Source organism: Candoia aspera, chromosome 3 (assembly GCF_035149785.1).
Source record: "Candoia aspera isolate rCanAsp1 chromosome 3, rCanAsp1.hap2, whole genome shotgun sequence".
NCBI lineage: Eukaryota > Metazoa > Chordata > Lepidosauria > Squamata > Boidae > Candoia > Candoia aspera.
In genome coordinates, this window is record NC_086155.1 from 173,075,850 (window position 1) to 173,096,556 (window position 20,707).

At 37.8% G+C, this 20,707-nt stretch overlaps 1 protein-coding gene across 1 annotated transcript in view; it reads left to right on the plus strand.

Moving 5' to 3' along the window:
- Positions 1-20,707, plus strand: part of NKAIN3 (sodium/potassium transporting ATPase interacting 3) — a 221,528-nt gene that overhangs the window by 142,442 nt on the left and 58,379 nt on the right. The window contains exon 4 of the mRNA XM_063300241.1: positions 13,155-13,352. Coding sequence (XP_063156311.1) covers positions 13,155-13,352 — 198 coding nt within the window. The remainder of the gene's footprint in view (positions 1-13,154; positions 13,353-20,707) is intronic.

Here is a 20,707-nt window from a genome sequence, read left to right on the forward strand (position 1 = left end):
ACTAACTGACTTGCCTTTATCCTCCATGAATCAGTCTGATCCTTATTTAAAGCAGAAATAGGAATATGTGGCAGTCCCTCTATGTAGATCAGACCAAAAATTCCACAGAAAATCCAGAAATATATTTTATTGAGATAGGCTATGGTAGAATCTTGCAAGCTTCATTGTCATGTTCCCCGTTGCAAGGCATATGTGCATCACAACGGGGAACATGCACATTAGGTAAGAGGAAGGGATAAGCATAATCCCTAAATCACTCAAGCACCCATATCCAGAAGGGAACCCCCAACACAATAGATAAGCCCTTCAGACCAAACTTAGCACCCATAAAGAGGTAAGGGGAACGCCTTCCCATTCCCCCCGGGGATGCATTCACACCTCCCTCAGGCACGCATGTCCACAGAGGGATATCCAACATAATGGGAGCGCCCATCAGACAGGAATTAACGCCTATCAGAAGATCGGGGAAACACCTTCAGGGGACGCACCCAGTCCAGACGAAGACAGGGAGACAAAGGAGATCGCCAGGATTGCCCATCAGCTGACGCATCGCAGTCTCAAGCACCCATACAGTCCTGGCCCGAGGGTAGAGAAGCACAACGTCCGCCAGCAAAGTATAAACAGGGCACCCGGTCACCACATAAGGATTCCCGTCTTTCTCTTTGCACCCACACCGTTCTAATAAAACCAGAAATCCTTAGACCTTCTAAGTGAGTCTGAGTCTTATTCAGAGCGTGGCTGCCCTGACATTCATGGTGCTTCTCCTCCTCCTTATACCCCAGTGAATTAGGGGATCACCTCCAAATACTATTGTGCTTCCCAGGACTTAAAGAATGTTTCAGCCCTCTTTGCTTATGTAATGGTTCTTGCACATTTCTGCCAGCGTGATCTCCCTTACCCTCTACAATATATCACTAAAACTTGAATAGCAATGTTTAGTAACAAAGCACTTTGTAACAATACCAAAACTGGAATTGTCAGTTCCAAGCCAATGACAGTTTGTGGGAAGAGTTGGTTTCAGGTATTCAGATTTATATAATATATACATTTATATAATATATATTCTGCATTTTTATTTTTCTAAACATCCTCAAAATAAATTACAGTTTGGGGCTATATCTAAAAACAACCTTGACTGTAGATTGTATGTTTGTCACTTAGTAGCTACAAATGTTAAGAATCAGTCCTCTAGAAATTTTTAAATGACTAAATGTTTCAAACTCATTGCATATATTTTGACTGATGCCTAGGTAACTGAACATGTAATTGTGGAAAACGTATATTACATTGACTTATTTATTCAAAGCATTTTAATTGTGCCATTCTGCCTGATAGGCTACAAGAATAACTTACATAATAAATAAAAACAGGCAGCCCTTCTCCTCAGGCTTACAATCTAAAAAGACCTGTCACAGAAGAAAAGAAGGGTTAGGAATGGAAAAATTAAACAAGATGACTCTAGCAAGAATTCTTAATGTTTCACCAGTCTTTTGGTGTTCAGCTATTGTAGAAAATGATTACTTTGGAAGCCCAGATGACTCCATCTCCTCTAAAGAGATAGTGCTTTTGCACCTTATTGCAAGGCAAGAAGTATCAGTGGCTTCTGTGAGAAGGCCATATTGAATGGGATTGCACATTGGAGGTGCTTCCTTTTTTCTGCTTCTTCCTTACAAATAACTAACTCAGCAGGAACACTCTTTTGGAGGAATGTGTTGTGCCTGGAGATGTCCTGCACCATTTCTGAGTGTAAAACATCCTTAGTCCAACCTTTCCCAACCTCAACTTCTTCCAGAGGTATGTGATGAACTCCCAAATTCTCAGCAACAGCCAAGGATTTCTGTACATCCAGGTTGGGGAAGTGTGATGGAGTGTGAGGGTGGCCTTGGAAGATGGGGGGAAGAGATGCTCCCTAGGGAACAATTAGATAAAAGAGAAAGAAGTTCACAACAGAATAATGGCCAAAAAAAAGAAACTTAAAAAGGGCCCTCCGTAATTACTCTGGTGGTAGATAAGGAGGGCAGGAGATTTGTACTTCAGATTTGCAAGATTCTGTTAACGTAGCCTTACAATAAAGTAGAATTAGCTTATCTCATCATGTGTCCTGTCTGGTTTACCTGGGAGGGCCGACAGGAAGGCTGCCTTAGTTTATCAGAATATAAATAATAAATAATTCACATCAACAGGCTTTTGAAATATCTGTTGATGTTAATATTGCGGCACCTTGCTTCAATGCTAAGCAATATGCATTTTTATCTATGAGAAATCAATAAACACTGCATACTAGTAAACTTACTTTGTTCTTCCTGAAATTATTAACTCATGGTAAATGGTAATATTTGCTAACACAATCTTCAAACAAGCAAAACAATGGTTATATACATGGACATTACCAGATGGAGTACACAGAAATCAAATTGACTATATTGTTGGTACAAGCAGATATAACAGTAAAGCCAGGGGCTGATTATGGAATAGATTGTGAACTGCTCATGTTCAAGTTCCAAGTCAAGCTGAAGTAGATGAACATAGCCAACCAGTTTCCACAGTATAATCTTGAGTATATACCCACTATTTTTAAGGAGAATATCAGGAGTCAACATATTTTAAATGATGAAATGAAAATAGTTGTTAAGGATGAATGTGAAAAGACTGCCAAAGGCCAGGAAACAGAAGAAAATGCCAAGAAGAGAAGCCAGAGCCAAGAAAAACAAAGTTCTCAGGAAAGAATTTCAGGGAGCTGTTAGAAGATACAACAAACTGTAATACAGTGACATCTGTAAAGACATTGAAGATGGAGACAGACATGAAAAAACAAGGTAAGTCTTCCAAAAGGTCTCTGAACTCAAAAGAAGGTTTCAACCTCAAATTGGTACATTAAAATACACCAGTGGACATAAAGTAACTGATTCATAGAAGACCAAACAAAGAGGGAAGGCGTATACTGAAATTCTGTACAGTAGAGATTTCAGCATCCATATCTTATAAGATATTTCCTATTTACAAAAACCTTTAGTATTAGAATATGAGGTTAGATCAGTACTTCAGTCATTACCAAGTTGAAAGGCTACAGGAATTGATGGAATATCAATACAGCAAGCAACAGAAGAAGAATGAGTAAAGCTTCAAACCAAACTATGCCATTAAATCTGGAGAACAACACAGTGACGAACAGACTGGAAGAGGTCAGTCTATATACCACGGCCAAAGAGAGGAGACTTAACAGAGTATGCAAACTATCATACAATATCCTTAATTGCAGATAATAGCAAAATAATGTTAAGGTTAACCAATGCAGATTAGAGCCCTACATGGAAAGGGAATTGCCAGATGTGCAACCTGCCTTTAGAACAGGCCAAGGAGCAAAATACAGTATTACCAATACACACTGAATAATTGAGAAGACAATATTAAAAAGAAATTCATATGTGCTTCACTGGTTATAGGAAGGCCTTCAGATGTGCTGAGCATATAAAGCTGAGAAATGTGCTTAGAAAAATGGGAATCCCAGAGCATCCCATTCTTCTTAGGCAAAACCTGTACACTGGTCAGGAAGCCACTGTCTGGATGGAATGTTGGGAAACAGGCTGGCTCCAAGCTGGAAAAGGAGATGACGACAAAGCTGAATACTCTCTTCTTATTTATTCAACCTACTGTATATTCTGAATATATATTGAGAGACTCTGGATCAGAAGAAAATGGCCATGGTTTTAAAACTGGAAGAAGAAACATCAACAAACTGTCCTATGCCTATGATGCTCTTCTGATACCTGAAAATACAAATGAGCTGCAAGTTCTAGCAATAAAAGTCAAGGAGCAGGGTGAAAAAATGGGATTAAGACTGATTATAAAAAAGACTAAATTATGACAACGGATACAACAACCCGTCTTAGAACTGACAATGAAGATTTTGAAGTGGTGGTTAGCTTCTGCTTTTAAGAATCAACTATTAACGGTGAATGAACAAGCAGTCAAGAAATAGGCTGCCGACTAGCACTTGGTAGGATAGCAAAGAAGGCCTTGGAAAAGATATTTGGATACTCTGACCTGTCTACAAAAATTGGAATCGTGCAGGCAATGGTTTTCCTTATAATGTTCTATGGAAGGGAAAAGTGGATTTTAAAAAATCAGGGTAGAATGAATATTGATACTTTTGAACTTTGGTGTTGGAGCAGAATCCTGAGAATATTATGGGTAGCCTAGAAAGCAAACAAATGGATCAATAGAACAAATCAATACAAATTTCCTACTCAAGACACAAATGACCAGACTCAAATTATCATATCTTAGACATGTTATGCAAAGATGTAGCTTTCTAAAGAAGTCTATAATTCTGGGAAAGGTGGCAAGAAAGAGAAGACGAAGACAACCAGCAGCGAAGTGGATGGACTCAATTACAGCAGCAATAGGTGCGTCATCGGAAGACCTGAGGGACTGGGTTGGGAACAGGTTATTCTGGAGAAGGTCTGTCTATGTAGTCCTTAAGAATCAGCACCAACGTGATTGCACATAATCAGTTTAATCAACATGATTATATTCCATTTCCATACTGTCTCCATTCTTGTTTCCTTTGTCTAATAATAAATGATTTGTCCCTGAGACTGTTTGTCTGTACATCTGGATAACTTTTATGTAAGGCACTCTCATTTAAATTTGTTCCTCACTTTTAAAAATTGCATGCCTCCATTACTTTCAAAGCCTGCATATATAAGAATAGTTATCTACTCACCTTTTACATTTTAAACTCTGTATTAATTGGCCTTTGGGAATCATGGACATTTATCTGATGTAATAGTAATTGGATGATCTGAATTTCTCCTGGATGTTTAAAAATAAATTAAAAAATCAGTTGAAAAGTGTCATTAATCATTTTATTCTGGAGTTAAGTGTCTACTTTAACGAAGAATAACCTTTTATATAAGTCACAAGATGTTTTAAAAATAGTATAATCCTTATCCAATATTTAACTGGAATAGTTATTTCCACTGCATTCCATTATCTTTCTGATCTTTGAAGAAAATAATACAGATAAATTCTCATTCTCTTTTGTTGATTCTCTACAACAAACTAATTTTATTTGGCATTTGATAAATAAATGCCAAATTATAGGGTTTTTTTCTGATGTGTCAGCTGATAGGCTTATTTGTTATGTAAATGTACAGACATTTTATTTTATGGGAAATAGATTTCATGACCATTACAATATTCAGTTGTTCACTGAAAATATAAAAATATAATAAATATAATTATGTAGAATATATTTAAGTATGTAGATATGCTTATTATAGGATATGAGAATAGAAGCCATTTCTCATAGAAATCTGTATTGACCAAATGTCTTCACTAGCCTGAGTTCTACCTCATTGTAGTGAAAATATTTATATACTTATTTATTGGTTTATATATAACTGCCCAACTCACAAAACTGTGATTCTGGATGACTTACAACATTAAAAACAAAATTATAGTATCCCCAGCAACAAAACAACCAAAAATCAGCCAAGATAATGAACATACAGTCAAGGCATACCAATATATACTCCACCTCCTAGGACATGCTCACCTAACATCCTGGCCTAATGCCTGAGGGAGCAGCCAGTTCTCCAAAATCTTCATGAAGTCTTGAATTAGTCTTGAAGACTAATAGGGACGGGGACAATCAAGTCTTGGGTGGAAAGGGAAATTGTTCCACATGGTAGGTGCCACAACAGACAAGGCATGCTAAATCCCATCAGGACATTGTTTCAAAGAAGGAACATGGAGCATGCCCATTCCATTGTAGCACATGAGACAAGTGAAAACTGAAAGCATGTGGTCCTGCGCAATGAAGTGTTTATAGGTGACAAACAGCATCTTGAAATGCACCTGCAAGCTTACTGGGAGGCAGTGCAGCTCACAAAGTGGAGCTATTACATGGGTGTACTGAGGTGTGCCCATGACTACCCAGGCTGCTGCATTCTGGAGCAGCTTCTGCATGGTCTTCAAGGACAGCCCCATGTAGAGCACATTGCAATAATCCCATTGAGAGGTAATTAAGGCATGAGTGACCATGAGGAGAACCTCCTGGTACAGGAATGGGTGCAGTTTTTTCACTAGGTAGAGTTATGCAAAAGACCTCCTGGCCATGATTGCCACTTATTCTTTGAGCAGGAACTGTGAATCTAAGAGAACCCCCAAATTGCATGCTGCCTCTGTGTGGAGGAGTGCTACCTATCCCCCTCCTCTAAGTCAAGGATGGAAAATCTCCAGTTCTGGGACCAGAGAGGTCCAAAACCCACAGCCACTTGGCTTGGCCAGGGTTGAGCCAAAAACTATTCTTCCTCATCTAGACTCCAAGAGCCTCCAGGCAGTGGAACACAATGTTGATACTGTCACTTGATCAGCCAAGAGAAGAGATGTACAACTGTGTATCATCAGAATACTCCAAGGACCTTGGAAGGAAGGTTGAAAACTGAACAAAAATTGTCCAATTTTGTTAGCTCCAATTATGTTTTCTTGAGGAAGGGGATGCCCACCACCTCTTTAAGAGCCAGTCCCTCTCTCAAGATGAATTTACCACCACCTGTATCCAACTACATGAACCTATATGAAAGTCTAACATGCAGGTAGTCACCACAACAGCCCCAAAGACCTTGTCTACTTCATTGGGACCAACAGGTTCAGTCTCATCCCAGACAACCAGGCCAGACTATGCCTCACTCACCTCCATAGGACCTGCACAACTCAGACCTAATCCAAGGGACTTTATCTGCCAGATGCCAAGAAATTCCTCAGAGCAGCCCTGCAAGTCCTTCCCTAACTTCCTTACCCAAGAGAGAATGGGTCACCCTAAACAAGGCCCCCAGCCAGCAATTGGAATATGCCTTAAGAATAGAAAAATAATTATGTTTGGATGATCTTATTGCCACAGGATAATGCTTAAGAAAGGCTCTTACCTGTGCTCAGTCAGGGTTGCTTTTCATCTTTCTACAGTGGCTCTCTAAGCATCTGTTTTGCTACTTCATCTTCCAGAGGTCTGCTAGAAACCAGGAAACCCATTAGACCATCACAGTCTCAGGAACAACACAGAGTTCCCTCTGAAAACCTGAAGGCACCTGGGGTGGACAAATTGAATAGGTCCTTCCTACAGTGGGAAATGCCACAGAAACCGGGGAGCTTTTTGTGGCCACTCTGTCAATGAAAAAGGAATGATGTAATATCCTCCAGCTCCAGATCCAATTGTCACTGCCCTGAGACAAAACCCAGGTTTAATGTGTGACACCCCCCCACCCCCACCAATCATATACCAGGCCTCAATAACCTGTGTCAGATCCATGGTGGCCACGAACTCCCAATCTGCCTCCAGCTCCTTGTCCAAAGTCAGCAGGTTAAAGTCCCACCGATTCTTACGTCAGGGGGACTCCACAGCCAGCCCACCCACAGATTCAAACAGTTTGGGTAGGGAGACCACTACCCAGTAGAAGGTTTGTACAGTTTACAACTTCACAAACAGGGTCCCACACCCAAATATCTGTGGAACAGTGCCCTGACAGCCAGTAGACTCTCCCAGATTACTATAGCCACTCCACCACGTCTCCTCCACCCTGGAGTTATGATTGGTGCCACACTCAAAATCTAAGTTTTCGAAAGGGAACTGTTCCCTGATTCCCATCATATCTCCCCTCCCTGCTCATCATTATCACAATGTTACTTCCTTCCCCTATGCTTTTGGGACACTAACCATCCAAACCCATAGCATTTCTCTCCCAAGTGAAAGGGCTCTGTTCACACACTAAACTCACCACCCACCTATCAGGCTGATTGCCTCAGCATTTGGATGCTTCTGCCCAGCACTCAGGATCAAAGCCTAACAGCTAGTCATTTTTCCCTGACTCCAGCAACATACGCAATACATCACCTCCTGGCCTCACCAGAGTGGACGTAGGTAAAAACCACCACCTAATTCCTGAATAAACTAGGGTAAGTCATCATGCCTCTTCCACCTGCCACTTGGGATAGGGGTAGGAATAAGCAGCAACATCCCAGAGAACCCCAAACCCACATTAGTATCTCCAAAATTCTGAGCTGAGAATGGATCTTAAGTCCAGGAGACTTCCACTGTGTCCTTGGTAGGTGAAAATTCACATTGTCACTGTCCAATGTTAAATCTAGTAACACTCTCATCATTTAAGCATCTGTAAGTTCCAACATGGCACCTAAATATGGAGAAATGTTGATGTAATTAGAAGACTGTTGTCTTGTTCCACCTTTCCCACAGTCATACTTCCAGATTTTTCCTCATAAGTATATCAACAACATTAAGCACCATCAGAATTCTTTTGTTTTTTTTCTTTCTCCTTTTTTTCTTTATGTGCATTATTCTAGCTGTGCTCATGTTAAACTTTTCTCCTTCTACATTTTTTTCTCTCTGGCAGATGATACAGGGGATCAAGGACTATTTTAAAGACGTGAAAAAAACTAAACTGAGCTGACCATTTGGATAAAAGGCTGTACAGATGTCAATCTCTACTGAGTATATGTGAAGAACAGCACAGAAAACAATAACATGCAAAATAAAATAAGAAGAGCTTAGATTTAGAGTACTGGTGCAAATATACTATATCCTTATCACAACACTAGCTAATTATTAGTAGACTAATTGTCTACTAATTAGTCTTATAATCCAATGCTTAAACTTCCATAACATATAAAGAGATTTGAGCATCACCTGTGCTCTGAAATCTCATTTTATAAGAATTCAACATTGCTTTTGATGAGTGTAGTTCCCTCTCCTATACAGCTAATGCCTAACTGTGTGAAAAGAGATATAGTTCAGAGATGTAAAACAGCTAAATATACTGTAACATCAGTTATTATAAACTAACAATTAAGGGAAGTTACTTCCATTGTGTTAAAAATGCTGATCTGCCATCCCATGAATGAAATCCCTTGGCTTTAATGATTTATTGAGACCAAATGCTTCCTTGAAAAAAAAAAAACATCCTTTTCAGTAGGGTAAACTATTGTATTAGGGAAAATTTAAATAATGGGAATAATTTTAAAGTCCTCTGCTGGCTGTGAATTCTTGGTAGACATACTTTAAAACTCCAGAAGAAATTATCATAGCTAATGTATTCCACTGTGGTACTTTCTCATCAAACTATTTTCCAGTATGATGTCATTAAAAAAAATGAATGTCATTCTTTTAATGTCAGCAAAGTAGATGACTTTGATCTCAGAAATGATGCAGGAGGAAAAAGGGGCTAAGAAATATTTACTGCTAATGGCTTTCAACTGTTGCTGTTTCAGCCATTAACACTGTATCAAGAATCATATGGAAAAGAAAATTGTCACTGAAGACATGGGCCTATGTGGATTATATTTAGCCTAAATCCTACTGAAACAGAAGAATGCTTTTTCCAGGGATTTATAAGAAAACTGTACACTCCAGCTGTATTCATTCATCTTCTTTTCCACTGTCTATAGGAAAAAGATGGTACAATAGCAAAAATGTAGGTTGCATGATGGGTCCAAGGTAGAACAGAACAAAAATATTCAGACTGTCGTAGCATTTCATAGTGATTAATTGAGAGATTGATTGTGTTCATAATCTTCTCAATGATGAAGATTCTCTCTGTTAGTGATGGGGAACATAGTTGAATTATCTGTGAGTAACCATGGGGCAAATTTAAGGAACTCAGCAAAACCTGAATGCCTCCAAACTTTATGATACAGGTGTTTATGGTAATCTATTTCTCTCACAAAGCCATTCTTCTCTTTGAAATCTGTTTTGAATTTGGGGAAATGGGGTGCTGTGGCAGGGAAGAGAAAAATGGAATATCTAGTTGGGCAAGCACAATGGATTTAGTCCATGTTTATTAGTTCTCTGGGTCACCTCCTGGTAATATCTAGAAATATAATTAACATGAGTTATGGGTTAATAAGACTAGTACTTGTTTTAAATGCTTAATTAGCTAAGCTTCTTGGCATACTGTTCTCTGATCCTTTTTAAAAAAAAAAATGGGCTGTAATATAAAGTAGACAGCTCTCTAAACTACTCATATTGCAAAGAAGTAATAAGAAATACATGAAATAGAAATGTCATGTTCATCGTTCCAATGGTTTGAATACATCGTAACGTTTCACAAGTCACTTTCCTGTTCCGTGTCTGTCATTTGCGAGGAGGGGAATTTCAGCCGTGCCAGGCTGTAATCTCCTTGCTGTTCTGCAGGAATGTATGTTTGGGTTATGACATGTATTCAAGGTTGCTTTCCCAGGCTGATGTGTGACGGTTGCCAACACCTGGGAGGGGGTGGTTACTATGGTGGGGTGAGGGGCGGGATTGGGTTTGAAGTGAGGGTATTTAGTTTGTATTTCGCGCGCTTTGGTTCATTCTCAGCTTTCTCTGTATTTGCATACTATTCCTTTAATAAATCAGTTATCTTTAAGCCTGAGCTTGTGAGACTAAGTATTTGGGATTAGGCAACCATTACAAGAAATCAGTGAATCTTTCCCAAGATGTCCCTTCCAAGTATGTTAATCAGAATAGCTGTTACTGGAGCTGACATCTAATACATTGTGGACTCCAAATTGGAGATGGTCAGTTAAGTTAACCAAGTCTCAAGGAAGCTCAGAATAAATAAAGTCACAACCCTCAAACCAAATGAAAACCGTGTGCTTTGGAGTTCATGAAAGCCTCTGAAAGAGAGCAGAAGTGTTTGAATAATTTCTTGGCCCATGAAAAGCATTTTCAATTTATTCTCAGCTGCAAGTGACTAGAATAATTTTAAATTTGATCTAAAAGTGTGACTATAATAGAGTTACATTGTCAAAATTAGAGGCTGAAGCACAATTATGTATGTATGTATTTATTTAATTTGTATATCAAATTTAGTCACTACACATCTCAGAGAGCAGCTCTGGGTGGTTTACAATAAAACAGGAATAAAATATTCATAAAATACAATAAAACAATACAATAAAAACAACCCTCTTAAAAAATAATATATTCCAAGAGGTAGATGTTAACACATTCTTAATTTAATTTCCAGGGAGAGTCTTCAGGGGACTAACCACTCCCCACAGTTGATTACCCCTCCTCACACCTCATGTGAGATGGCAGAGCCAGGTCTTCACTCCTTTCCAGAAGGCTGGGAGATTGGGGGGCCTGCCTCACCTCTGGGGAAGAGTATTCCATAGGGTGGGGGCAATGGCAGAGAAGGCTCTCTTCCTGGGGCCTGCCAGTCAACATTCTTCAGAGATGGGACCTGCAACATGCCCTCTCTTCCTGACCAGGTGGGACGGGTCGATATCATGGTGATGAGACTGTCCTTCAGGTAACCTGGACCTATACCATGTAGGGCTTTAAAGGTAATAGCCAACACCTTGACTTGGATCCGGAAGCAGTCTGGCACCCAATGCAGCTCCTGCAGTAAAGGTGCTACATGTGCCATCCTTGGGACATCCAAAATTGCTTGTGCGGCCACATTCTGAACCAGTTGTAGCTTCCAGGTACCCTTCAAGGATAGCACCATGTAAAGTGCATTGCAGTGGTCTACACGGGAGATGACTAGGCATGAATGAATGACCGATCCAGGAAGGGGCATAACTGGTGCACAACGTGAAGTTGAGCAAAGGCCCTCCTGGCCACAACTGCATGACTGCAACCTGCTCCTTGAGTACAGAGACCCAGTACAGAGACCCTATTCTGGGTCTATCTGGGGCAGTGCAACCCCATCCAGAACCAAAGATGTTAAACTCCCAGATAAATACATACATACATACATCACATATATTCTGTGTCAAGTTCTCAAGAAGTCTATTCCATGAATATAAAGAATGATAACTTTAGAGTCCTGATCTCTACTGCATATCAATAAAGAGACACAAAAATGCCAAACATTTTCAATCCTATCAATCTCCTCAGTGGTTACTACATCACTACTATACTTCATGTAAGTAAGTAAAATTATATTGCAGTCAGTAGACACAACAGAGCATATCTCCTGGGCTTCTACAACAAAAACAACTTCAGCATGGTGATTCCTTGATCATAAATGAATTCAGCAAATTTGTTAATAAAAAGAACTACCATAAGCAGGGATGGATGGACTTTAAGTACTTACAGTATATATTTTCCCTGAATGGGTATTTTCTACATTATAAGATACAGATTATTAAATTACTGGCCCACTAATGACGACAGTTAAGAATAGTTTGATATCAAGCTTATCTATGCTAATGATACTCTATAAGGAGGGAGGACTAGACATTGTTAATGGCATTACAATGCAGTGTTAAGTGATGAGAATCTAATGACTCAATCTGTCATTCTAATGAGGCCATCTGATCTTAAAACTTTACTTCTGAAGGACTCATTCTCCTCAATGGGCTTTATTCCAGCAGATCATCATATTCTATCATTTGTATAACACCTGTAGAAAATTGGATACTGCAACATGTAAAACCAATCCAGACAGCCAGCTCATAAGAACGAAGAAAGAAAAATAGAGAGCAAAAAATAATGGATATGCAAAACTTAATATCCACAACAGGTGGGAAAGAAAGAAAAGATAAAAATTAACCTAGAGAGTGGGGAGTAGTGCTCTGAGGAAGTTTATGAAGAAAGAGTCTGATGTATTTACCAGGAATTTAAAGGAGAGCTTTTTCCCCTTCTTATGGAGTACCTAAAATCAAAGGAAAATCCAATGATTCCTTACTTGAGCGAGTAGGAAATCACTGGAATTCATGAGATGCTTTCAGTAATTCATGAGAGAAGAAAACTGTACATTTCTTCTCAGAATTATCTTGGATATTCTGTATGTTATCAAATTTGCTGAATATTAGCAAAGCTCACTGTGTTTCCAGAAATAGGTTAAATATTCTGCCCTGCCCATTGTATAATTTAGCTAATATTTTATTGCCATGCTTGGCAATAGAGACTGAAATATCTCTTCAGGTTGTACGATACATGTGACATTTCCAAAAGGAGACTGATCAGATATTTTACAGGCAATTTTAATCTCCACTGTTTTAAACTCTACTGTTGTAGCATGTATTTATTTATTTATTATTCAAATTTTGTTAAATTTTATATTTCCTTTGGAATATACTTCTCATATTAAATTATACTATTAAAATTTGATTTTAAACATGCATTCTTTTGCTTTGTTTACTAGGAAACAGATCTCATGACCTTTAACATCTCAATGCATCGATCTTGGTGGCGAGAACATGGACCAGGCTGCATACGAAGAGTGGTGCGCCCTTCAGCTCCTGGGATCTTAGATGACATTTCCTATGTCTCTGTGACAGGTTGCATCATTGACTTCCAATACCTAGAGGTCATTCACAGTGCCATCCAAATACTACTCTCTGTAAGTCCGTATCTATATGGATATTTTTATGTTGCCTTCTTATATTATTTCCATATGGCCACTGCTGCTTTTTCCTGAACCACTTTTAGCTGTTCAGCCACTTAAATATTTTTTTAAAAATCCAGGAGTTAAAAACCAGAGATATTTAAAAAGTGTTTTGCACATACAATTTTTGTACTGGTCTGAGACCATAATAAATTATGAACTGAACTGAACACATATAATTTGATATGAAATGTTTTTTAAAATTTTGTGCTCCTATTTGATCAAAAGTCAGTAATATTTTTGCAAGTTATAGTTCTTTTTGTTTGTGCCAAGAGTGAAAGCTACATCTATGAATAATATATAGGACAAGAAAAATATGGCTCTATTTTTCAGTTTCTTTCTCAATGCCAAAGATGCTCCTAGAAGAGGCTTCATGTTAACAAACATGCTTCTTAGTTTATGTTTCAAGTTCGTCAGGAAACTCTTTTTCCTAGAGGCCAAATTTAAATTTAATTTCATCAGTAGCAACACTAAAGAATTTGCATATTTGTTTGCCCATTGATGTAAAAAGGCACTGTTTCATGCATCTACAGAATAACCTGCACAATGTTCTCTACCAAACACTTAAATCATCCTTTGCCTTATCTACATATTGGCTTCATTAGGAACTATGCTCAGCTGTTCCAGGAATGAACCTGCAATTAGGGATATAAGAGTAGCATCTAATACCACCTGCAGGTAAATTTTCTATGGAAGGTCTAATTCAACAAAGTTGATGTAGCCATGAAAGCAGATAAAAGTAATGTCAAAAACAGAGCTTGTGATCTGGCTCATAGTCTGAATGTGGTATCTTTCCATGGTAGCAGTTTTTGACTGTGGTAAATAAAATTCATAGTAATGCAGAAAATATTATTTTAAACATGTTCATATTGTATGTGAGTTAAAGTTTTAATCCCAATTTAGACAGATTTTTGTCTTTTCATGTGGTCTTCTGGTTCTTCCTTCCTTCTACTTGTTTAATATAATCTTTATTTGTTAATGAATTCCCCTCATTTGCAAGAGAGGCGAAAAATACTATTATAAATAGTGTAATAATTATGAAAACATTATTAATTGAGTCATTTGGAATAGGTAGTTTGTGCAATATGGCTGCCCACATTACTTTATTATGCAAATTAGAGTGAAGCATTATGTTGATTTGCAAATCAAATCAGAAACCAGAATGGAAGACTTAGTGACCTGCTCTAATTAGCCAGGAGCAGATTATATGCCTGGGGTAAGCTTCAAAACATCAAGGAAGCTACTTTTTCAAGAGTAAAAGGCATCTCTTTTAGATTTGTCAATTACATGTAATTGACATGTAATTAACCATTAAGATGAGAAAATTATTTATTAAACTAATGCAATTGTCTCTTTGTTCTCTTAATTATATAATCCAGACAAACTCACTACTTTTTTTTTTTCTTATAAGCCCCATCGCTACAACAGTATATTAAAACAAGCATATATTATACAGGGAGTTACAGATTAGGCTCTCCTATACATTCCATACATTATATATCTAAGGCAGTGAATTTTGAATGTTGTGGGCTCTGAGTCAAGAATTTTATAATCTTATCTGCAATAGATGTAATAATACTGAAAAAAAAATCCTGACATGTGGACCATTGACTTCAATCATATCAGAATCATCCCAGATACATTTGTGCACTCTGATTAAATATGCAATTGCTTTGCTGCAAGATTTTCAGTAGGGCTCTAGCTTTGCACATAGCTATTATTAATCACTACAATGCAAGGTGATTAGAAAGTACCCTTTAAGTAAGTGTTGTGAGCCAATGTAATTGTTACTTTAGCAGAATATGACCTGCTGGGAAAAACAGATCAGTCAGAGAGAATGGTAAAAGATTTTCTTTTCTGAAATGGAAGATTTTATCCTTGATGCAGTGGTGAAGGTGATGTTTATAATTAAAATGATGGCCTAACGCATTCAGATTCCACAAGAATAGAAATATAACTTCTATTATATATAGAACTTATGAGGTAGTCATTATTCTGATACTATCAGTCCATTTCAAAGAGAAACAAAGAAACAAGACCCTCAAAAGCAAAGAGAGAGAGAGAGAGAGAGAAACTATCTGATTAACAAAGTAATCTGTCAAAACTGTCAAGTGAAAGGGCATTTACATTCATCCCATTTAATCTACAACTGCCATGTAGAATGCCCTGATAGCTCATTATATTTCAAAGCTATATACATTTAATCTGCTAATATTTCTATGGATCCTTACTCTGTCAGTTTTATGGTACCAGCAGATTTTCATGTTTGGTCTAGGAAGTCCTTTGCTGAGTAGTCCCTGAAAATTCTTTATATCTACTAGCTTCTTATCAATGGAAGGATTTTAATTTTTTTTTATCCTGCCTTTATTATTTATTATTATTAATAACTCACAGCCGTACTCCTTTCTCCTCCTATTTTCCTCACAACAACAACCCTATGAGGTGAGTTGGGCTGAGGGAGAATGACTGGCCAAAAATTACCCAGCCGGCTTTCATGCCTAAGGCGGGACTAGAACTCACAGCTTCCTAGCCTGCTGCCTTAACTAATAGACCAAACTTTAGTTTTCTTTTACATGTAAGTAAAGTGCAAATTTAGTTTTCTTTTACATGTAAGTAAATGAAGGAATAGTATTGTCCATGCATTAACATATTTGGGACATATTTTCATGTTCTTTGAACCAGCAAATGTCAACTTGAGGTTATTAAAGCAATCAGTCAAGCAATCATTGTTTTAAACAAAAGGTCAAAGTAAGGCAGAAAAATGTGGCATACCAATATTAAATATTGGTGAACAATGCAGTTTAAAATGCAAAAAGCAGTATTAATGCCAGAGTTTGAAAAAGCAAATTGCTACTCAGAGCTGAATAAAGTTTCTAATGTTTCTAGATTTACTGAATTGTTTGCAGCTATGATAAAGAAAGTACTTGTCACTTCATGAATTAAGAAGTAAGCAACTTAACTTATGAAAAAAGCTTGAGTAATTGATAAAGGCTCCTGAACATACAGCAGTGACATTAACAGGGGAGGAAATTGGTCCCTTAATAAAGAGATCCTGCAGACATAAAGTTACATGCAAAGTGAACCAAATAGACTACAGTAAATCGCAGCACAGTTTGTATGTATGAATGTATTTTATTAAACAAATTTCTATAGATGTTTAAATTCTAATTAATGTTCCACTGGGGGATCACCCTCATTGGTTTTTCTGCATGGGATGCTACCATTAGCAGAGGAACCAATGCCATTCCCTATTTTTAAATCTACCCAGCTGGAAATCATTCCTGGATGTCTGTAAACATCGATTCCCCTCTTCTTCATCATTCTGCTTTCCTGGAACGGAAGGGGCTCTTCTGGTTGTGGAAGAGAGTTCAGAATTTAGACTATTAAGTTCAATATTGCTATCTCCCAGGGAAATATGGGAGGTAGAGTCTAAGGCAATTTTTGAAACTTATAATCTGGTATTAGAATGGAAAATTCATCTTTATTTTTAAAACAATATCTGCAATAATCCAAGCTAAACTGCACATGTAAATGTTAAAAGAAAAAAATATTTCATTGGCACCTAAAAAATCCAGAAAAATATCTGAAACTAAAACATGCAAATGTGAGTAGATTAATAGGTACTGCTTCGGCGGGCAGGTAACAGCGTTCTGTGACTGTCATGCTGGCCACATGACCACGGAAATGTCTACGGACGAACACCGGCTCTTCGGCTTTGAAACGGAGATGAGCACCGCCTCCTAGAGTCAGACACGACTGGACTTAATGTCAAGGGAAACCCTTTACCTTTACCTAACACGTCTGCATTATTTTTAAAAATTGACGAGATATCTCTCCTGTATTTTTTAAAAATAATGAGATATTTCTCCTGTAGTAGTATAATTGACAGTACTACTCTTCCTTTCCCAAAGGTTCATTTTTTCTAATACAGGGTACATCTTTGTTTGGAATTTTAATATAAATATGTCCCCATGGATCCATTCCTCCTTTAGCCACTGTATCATTATCAACCTCTTTACAGTTCTTGATATAATGAATGATTTAAGCCCTACTGTTTTCAACACATCTGTCAGCTACTGATTATTTAATTTGAGGATGAACAATTACATTTTTGTGATTTTAAATACTGTTTTATCAAAGGGAAAAATAATTTAATTAGCAACCATTTAATTAGCAGTCTTCAGTGCAGCAGCTATTAAAATGAGGAACATGTCAATTATTATAAAATGAAATACTCCTTCTGCGCTCAGGAGACCTTTAGGGCCTTTCCAAATAAACATTGTTAAGGAAAAGGTAGATTTGCAGCATATTCAAACTCCTTTATTTAAGAAAGGATTTGAGGATATACTTTATTGTTCCCAGTACTTCATAGTTTTTTTACTGGGTTTTTAAAAATGCCACAGTATATATGCCATAAATCAGAGTTTAGAACATTGTTTCATGAATGGCTCAGGCATCTGATGGATTATGTCCAAGATGGTGGGATGGTAAGCAATAGAGCTCCATATCCCTATAGCCATGTTTATGCCATTCTGGAAAAATACTTACTTTTAATATTACTTTGGCCTCTTGGAGTTAAAGTGACTGTCTTACTATATCTCTTAAGCACAGAAAATAAGCACACTCCCTTTAGCAAAATAAACAAATAATGACACATTTGCAATCATTTGCCATGTTTCAAAGGGTTACTCTAGTGATGCTGTATACTTACAATTTCTTTGTAAAAATATAAGGTATTTAGAAACAAATTGTTACTCTTAAAAAAATAATAATCTAATATTGAAGTATACTGCCAAGCCTTGGCAAATACTCTGTGAGTCATAAACTTCAGGAATACTTAATTAATTGATTGATTGATTGATTGATTGCAGGTAGGTAAGTATATGTTTACATATACAGCCATCAATCTATGAGATGTAAAGAGGGAAAAAAAATAAGGACTGATATATTTGGTTGCAGAAATCTAGGTGATCACTAGATAGTAACACATTTCTATGTAACACATTGTTTATTGCCACCTAAATAATACAAAGGTGGCATTCAGTGCTTTTCTTCTACTAACCAGCCTTCTTTTATAATGCAAATGGAAAGACAAAGTGACTCAGTGTGTTGTGATCCCAGCCAAATTTTCATTCAATAAATCATGATAAAATCAACCTGGGTTTAGTGTGATATGAATTAATCTTGCCACATTTGAGTTTGTGAGATTTCTACAAGCATGCTTCTCCTCATTCATTTCATCTCAGTGTTCCTGAATGTGTCATATTTATGGTCTAGAAACTGTGAAAGTTAGGCTGAGAGGCAGAGTTCCTCTGGGCTGAAAGCTGAGATGTCTGTTATATCAGCAACTGATAGTCACCTGGTTTCATGGCTGAAAAGCACAAGGCAAGAAGTCCATTAAATAGTGGGAGCACCAGAATGAAACTGCAGCCAATCAGCTGTTTTAGTAGCTTCATCTTAGTGTGCAAGAAACATGAGCTGAATATATACATACACATATACATACACAGAGAGAGAGAGAGAGACAGAGTAATGATTTCTATCTAACCATGCCATATTGCATGACTAAGAGTCTTTAGCTGAGTTTGAGCCTAAGACCCTAGTCAAGACATGGCAAGAAAGTATTTGGGCATTCCTGCCGAGTACTTGTCAGCCAACCTAACAGTTTAATAGTCCTCTTTTTATTACACTGCGACAGGAGGAAAGCCATGCTGGAAGATGAAGGATTAATATGGTGATTATGATCCCCCTAGGGACTCTGCTAATCATTAATGAAGTAGCCAGTGCCTTGTTCTAGTATTGGATCCATGTGGCTACTTAGACACAGCACCTAGCCCAAATTATGAATTAGCAGTTCACAGAATCAACAGTCACTACAGTCACATATGTAGGCCCTCTCCCAGTTGGAGTCCAAGCTGACTTAACTGTTGCAGCTGCCATAAAGCCTATTTCAATGCCAGACAAATACAGGGAAATCCAAGCAAATTTTCTTCCTTCCTCACTGAGGATAAGGACTAAACCAGAAGCCTTCCCCCTAACCAGGCCCATGATAAGCTTATGACTGATCGAGATGTGAAGTGAGCACATCACTTGACTTCTGATTCAAGACAGCCCAGGCTTGGAGAACCATGCTAATTTAGTAGTATGTGTGAGAGTTAATTTTGAGGATTCTGTCAAATAGGTGAGTGCCAACCATGAAATCTACCACCTGTGGCAGCATAAGCATTTGGTGTGGCAATTATACTATAGAGCATGGTTTCTCAATCTTAGCAACTTTAAGATGTGTAGACATCAACTTCCAGAATTCCCCACATCTTAAAGTTGCCAAGGTTGAGAAATACTGGTATAGAATTTCAGCTACGGGCTGAGGACATGGTTGCAGTGAGAGAGGCTTCACTAATCATTTCAAGGATTGATTATCCAATAAAAATTGAAACGAGCTTATTTGTCAAAGCACCCAGACAAAAGGTCAGCATTAATCTAGATCTGCTTGGCCAACATGGAGGACTCAAGGAACTGTGGGCAGGTATGGGCAGGAAAGGAAGATGTCACTATTCCCTTTTATTCCTTCTTTCCTTCCCCACTACCTGAATATTAGGGAATTTGGAAATTAAACCCATGTAGATGGGAGCCGGAAGGGTAGCTAGTGATACTAGAATGTATGGGGCAGTGCTCATGCTGCTAAAGATTCATTTGTTTGTGAATGGTTAGCAGTCTATCAAGTATTCATGGGTAAGACCCAGGAGAAGACACAACAGAGGAAAAAACACTACAATACTTAACATTCTAATGCAAAAGGCATGATGGGGTGCCAGAAAATAGAAGAAATAAATTCAAAAGTTTTACATGTCAGAACGTTTCCTTCTATATTAAGGCCAACTGCCAGTTTGACCCAGAGGGAAAAAAATGGCCAACAAGTTTTTTTCTTAATTCTAGGAGTTCTGATATTTAGCAAAATAGATGGTTGCATGCATGCTAAGTCCACACATATGTTAAGCTAGCATTACTTGCTAAGATAGTTATGCTTACAACTAATAATAAAAATAAACTTGTATGCCATCCAGTGCTCAACAGCTCTGGGCAGCTCACAACCCTCAAAGAAATTACAATGAAATCAGTAAAAAATAAAAAAATAAAGATAAATGATGGCAAGCATGAAGCGAGGGGTCTCATTCTCTCTCCCCGAAGAGCCAGGTAATTACAGCATAGGTGGGAGAGAAAAAAGACTGTTTCTCTCCTGTACTTTTACAATGAGACGCTTTGTTGCAAGGGGGGAGAACTGCTTACCATGAAATGCAAAACAATTAGTA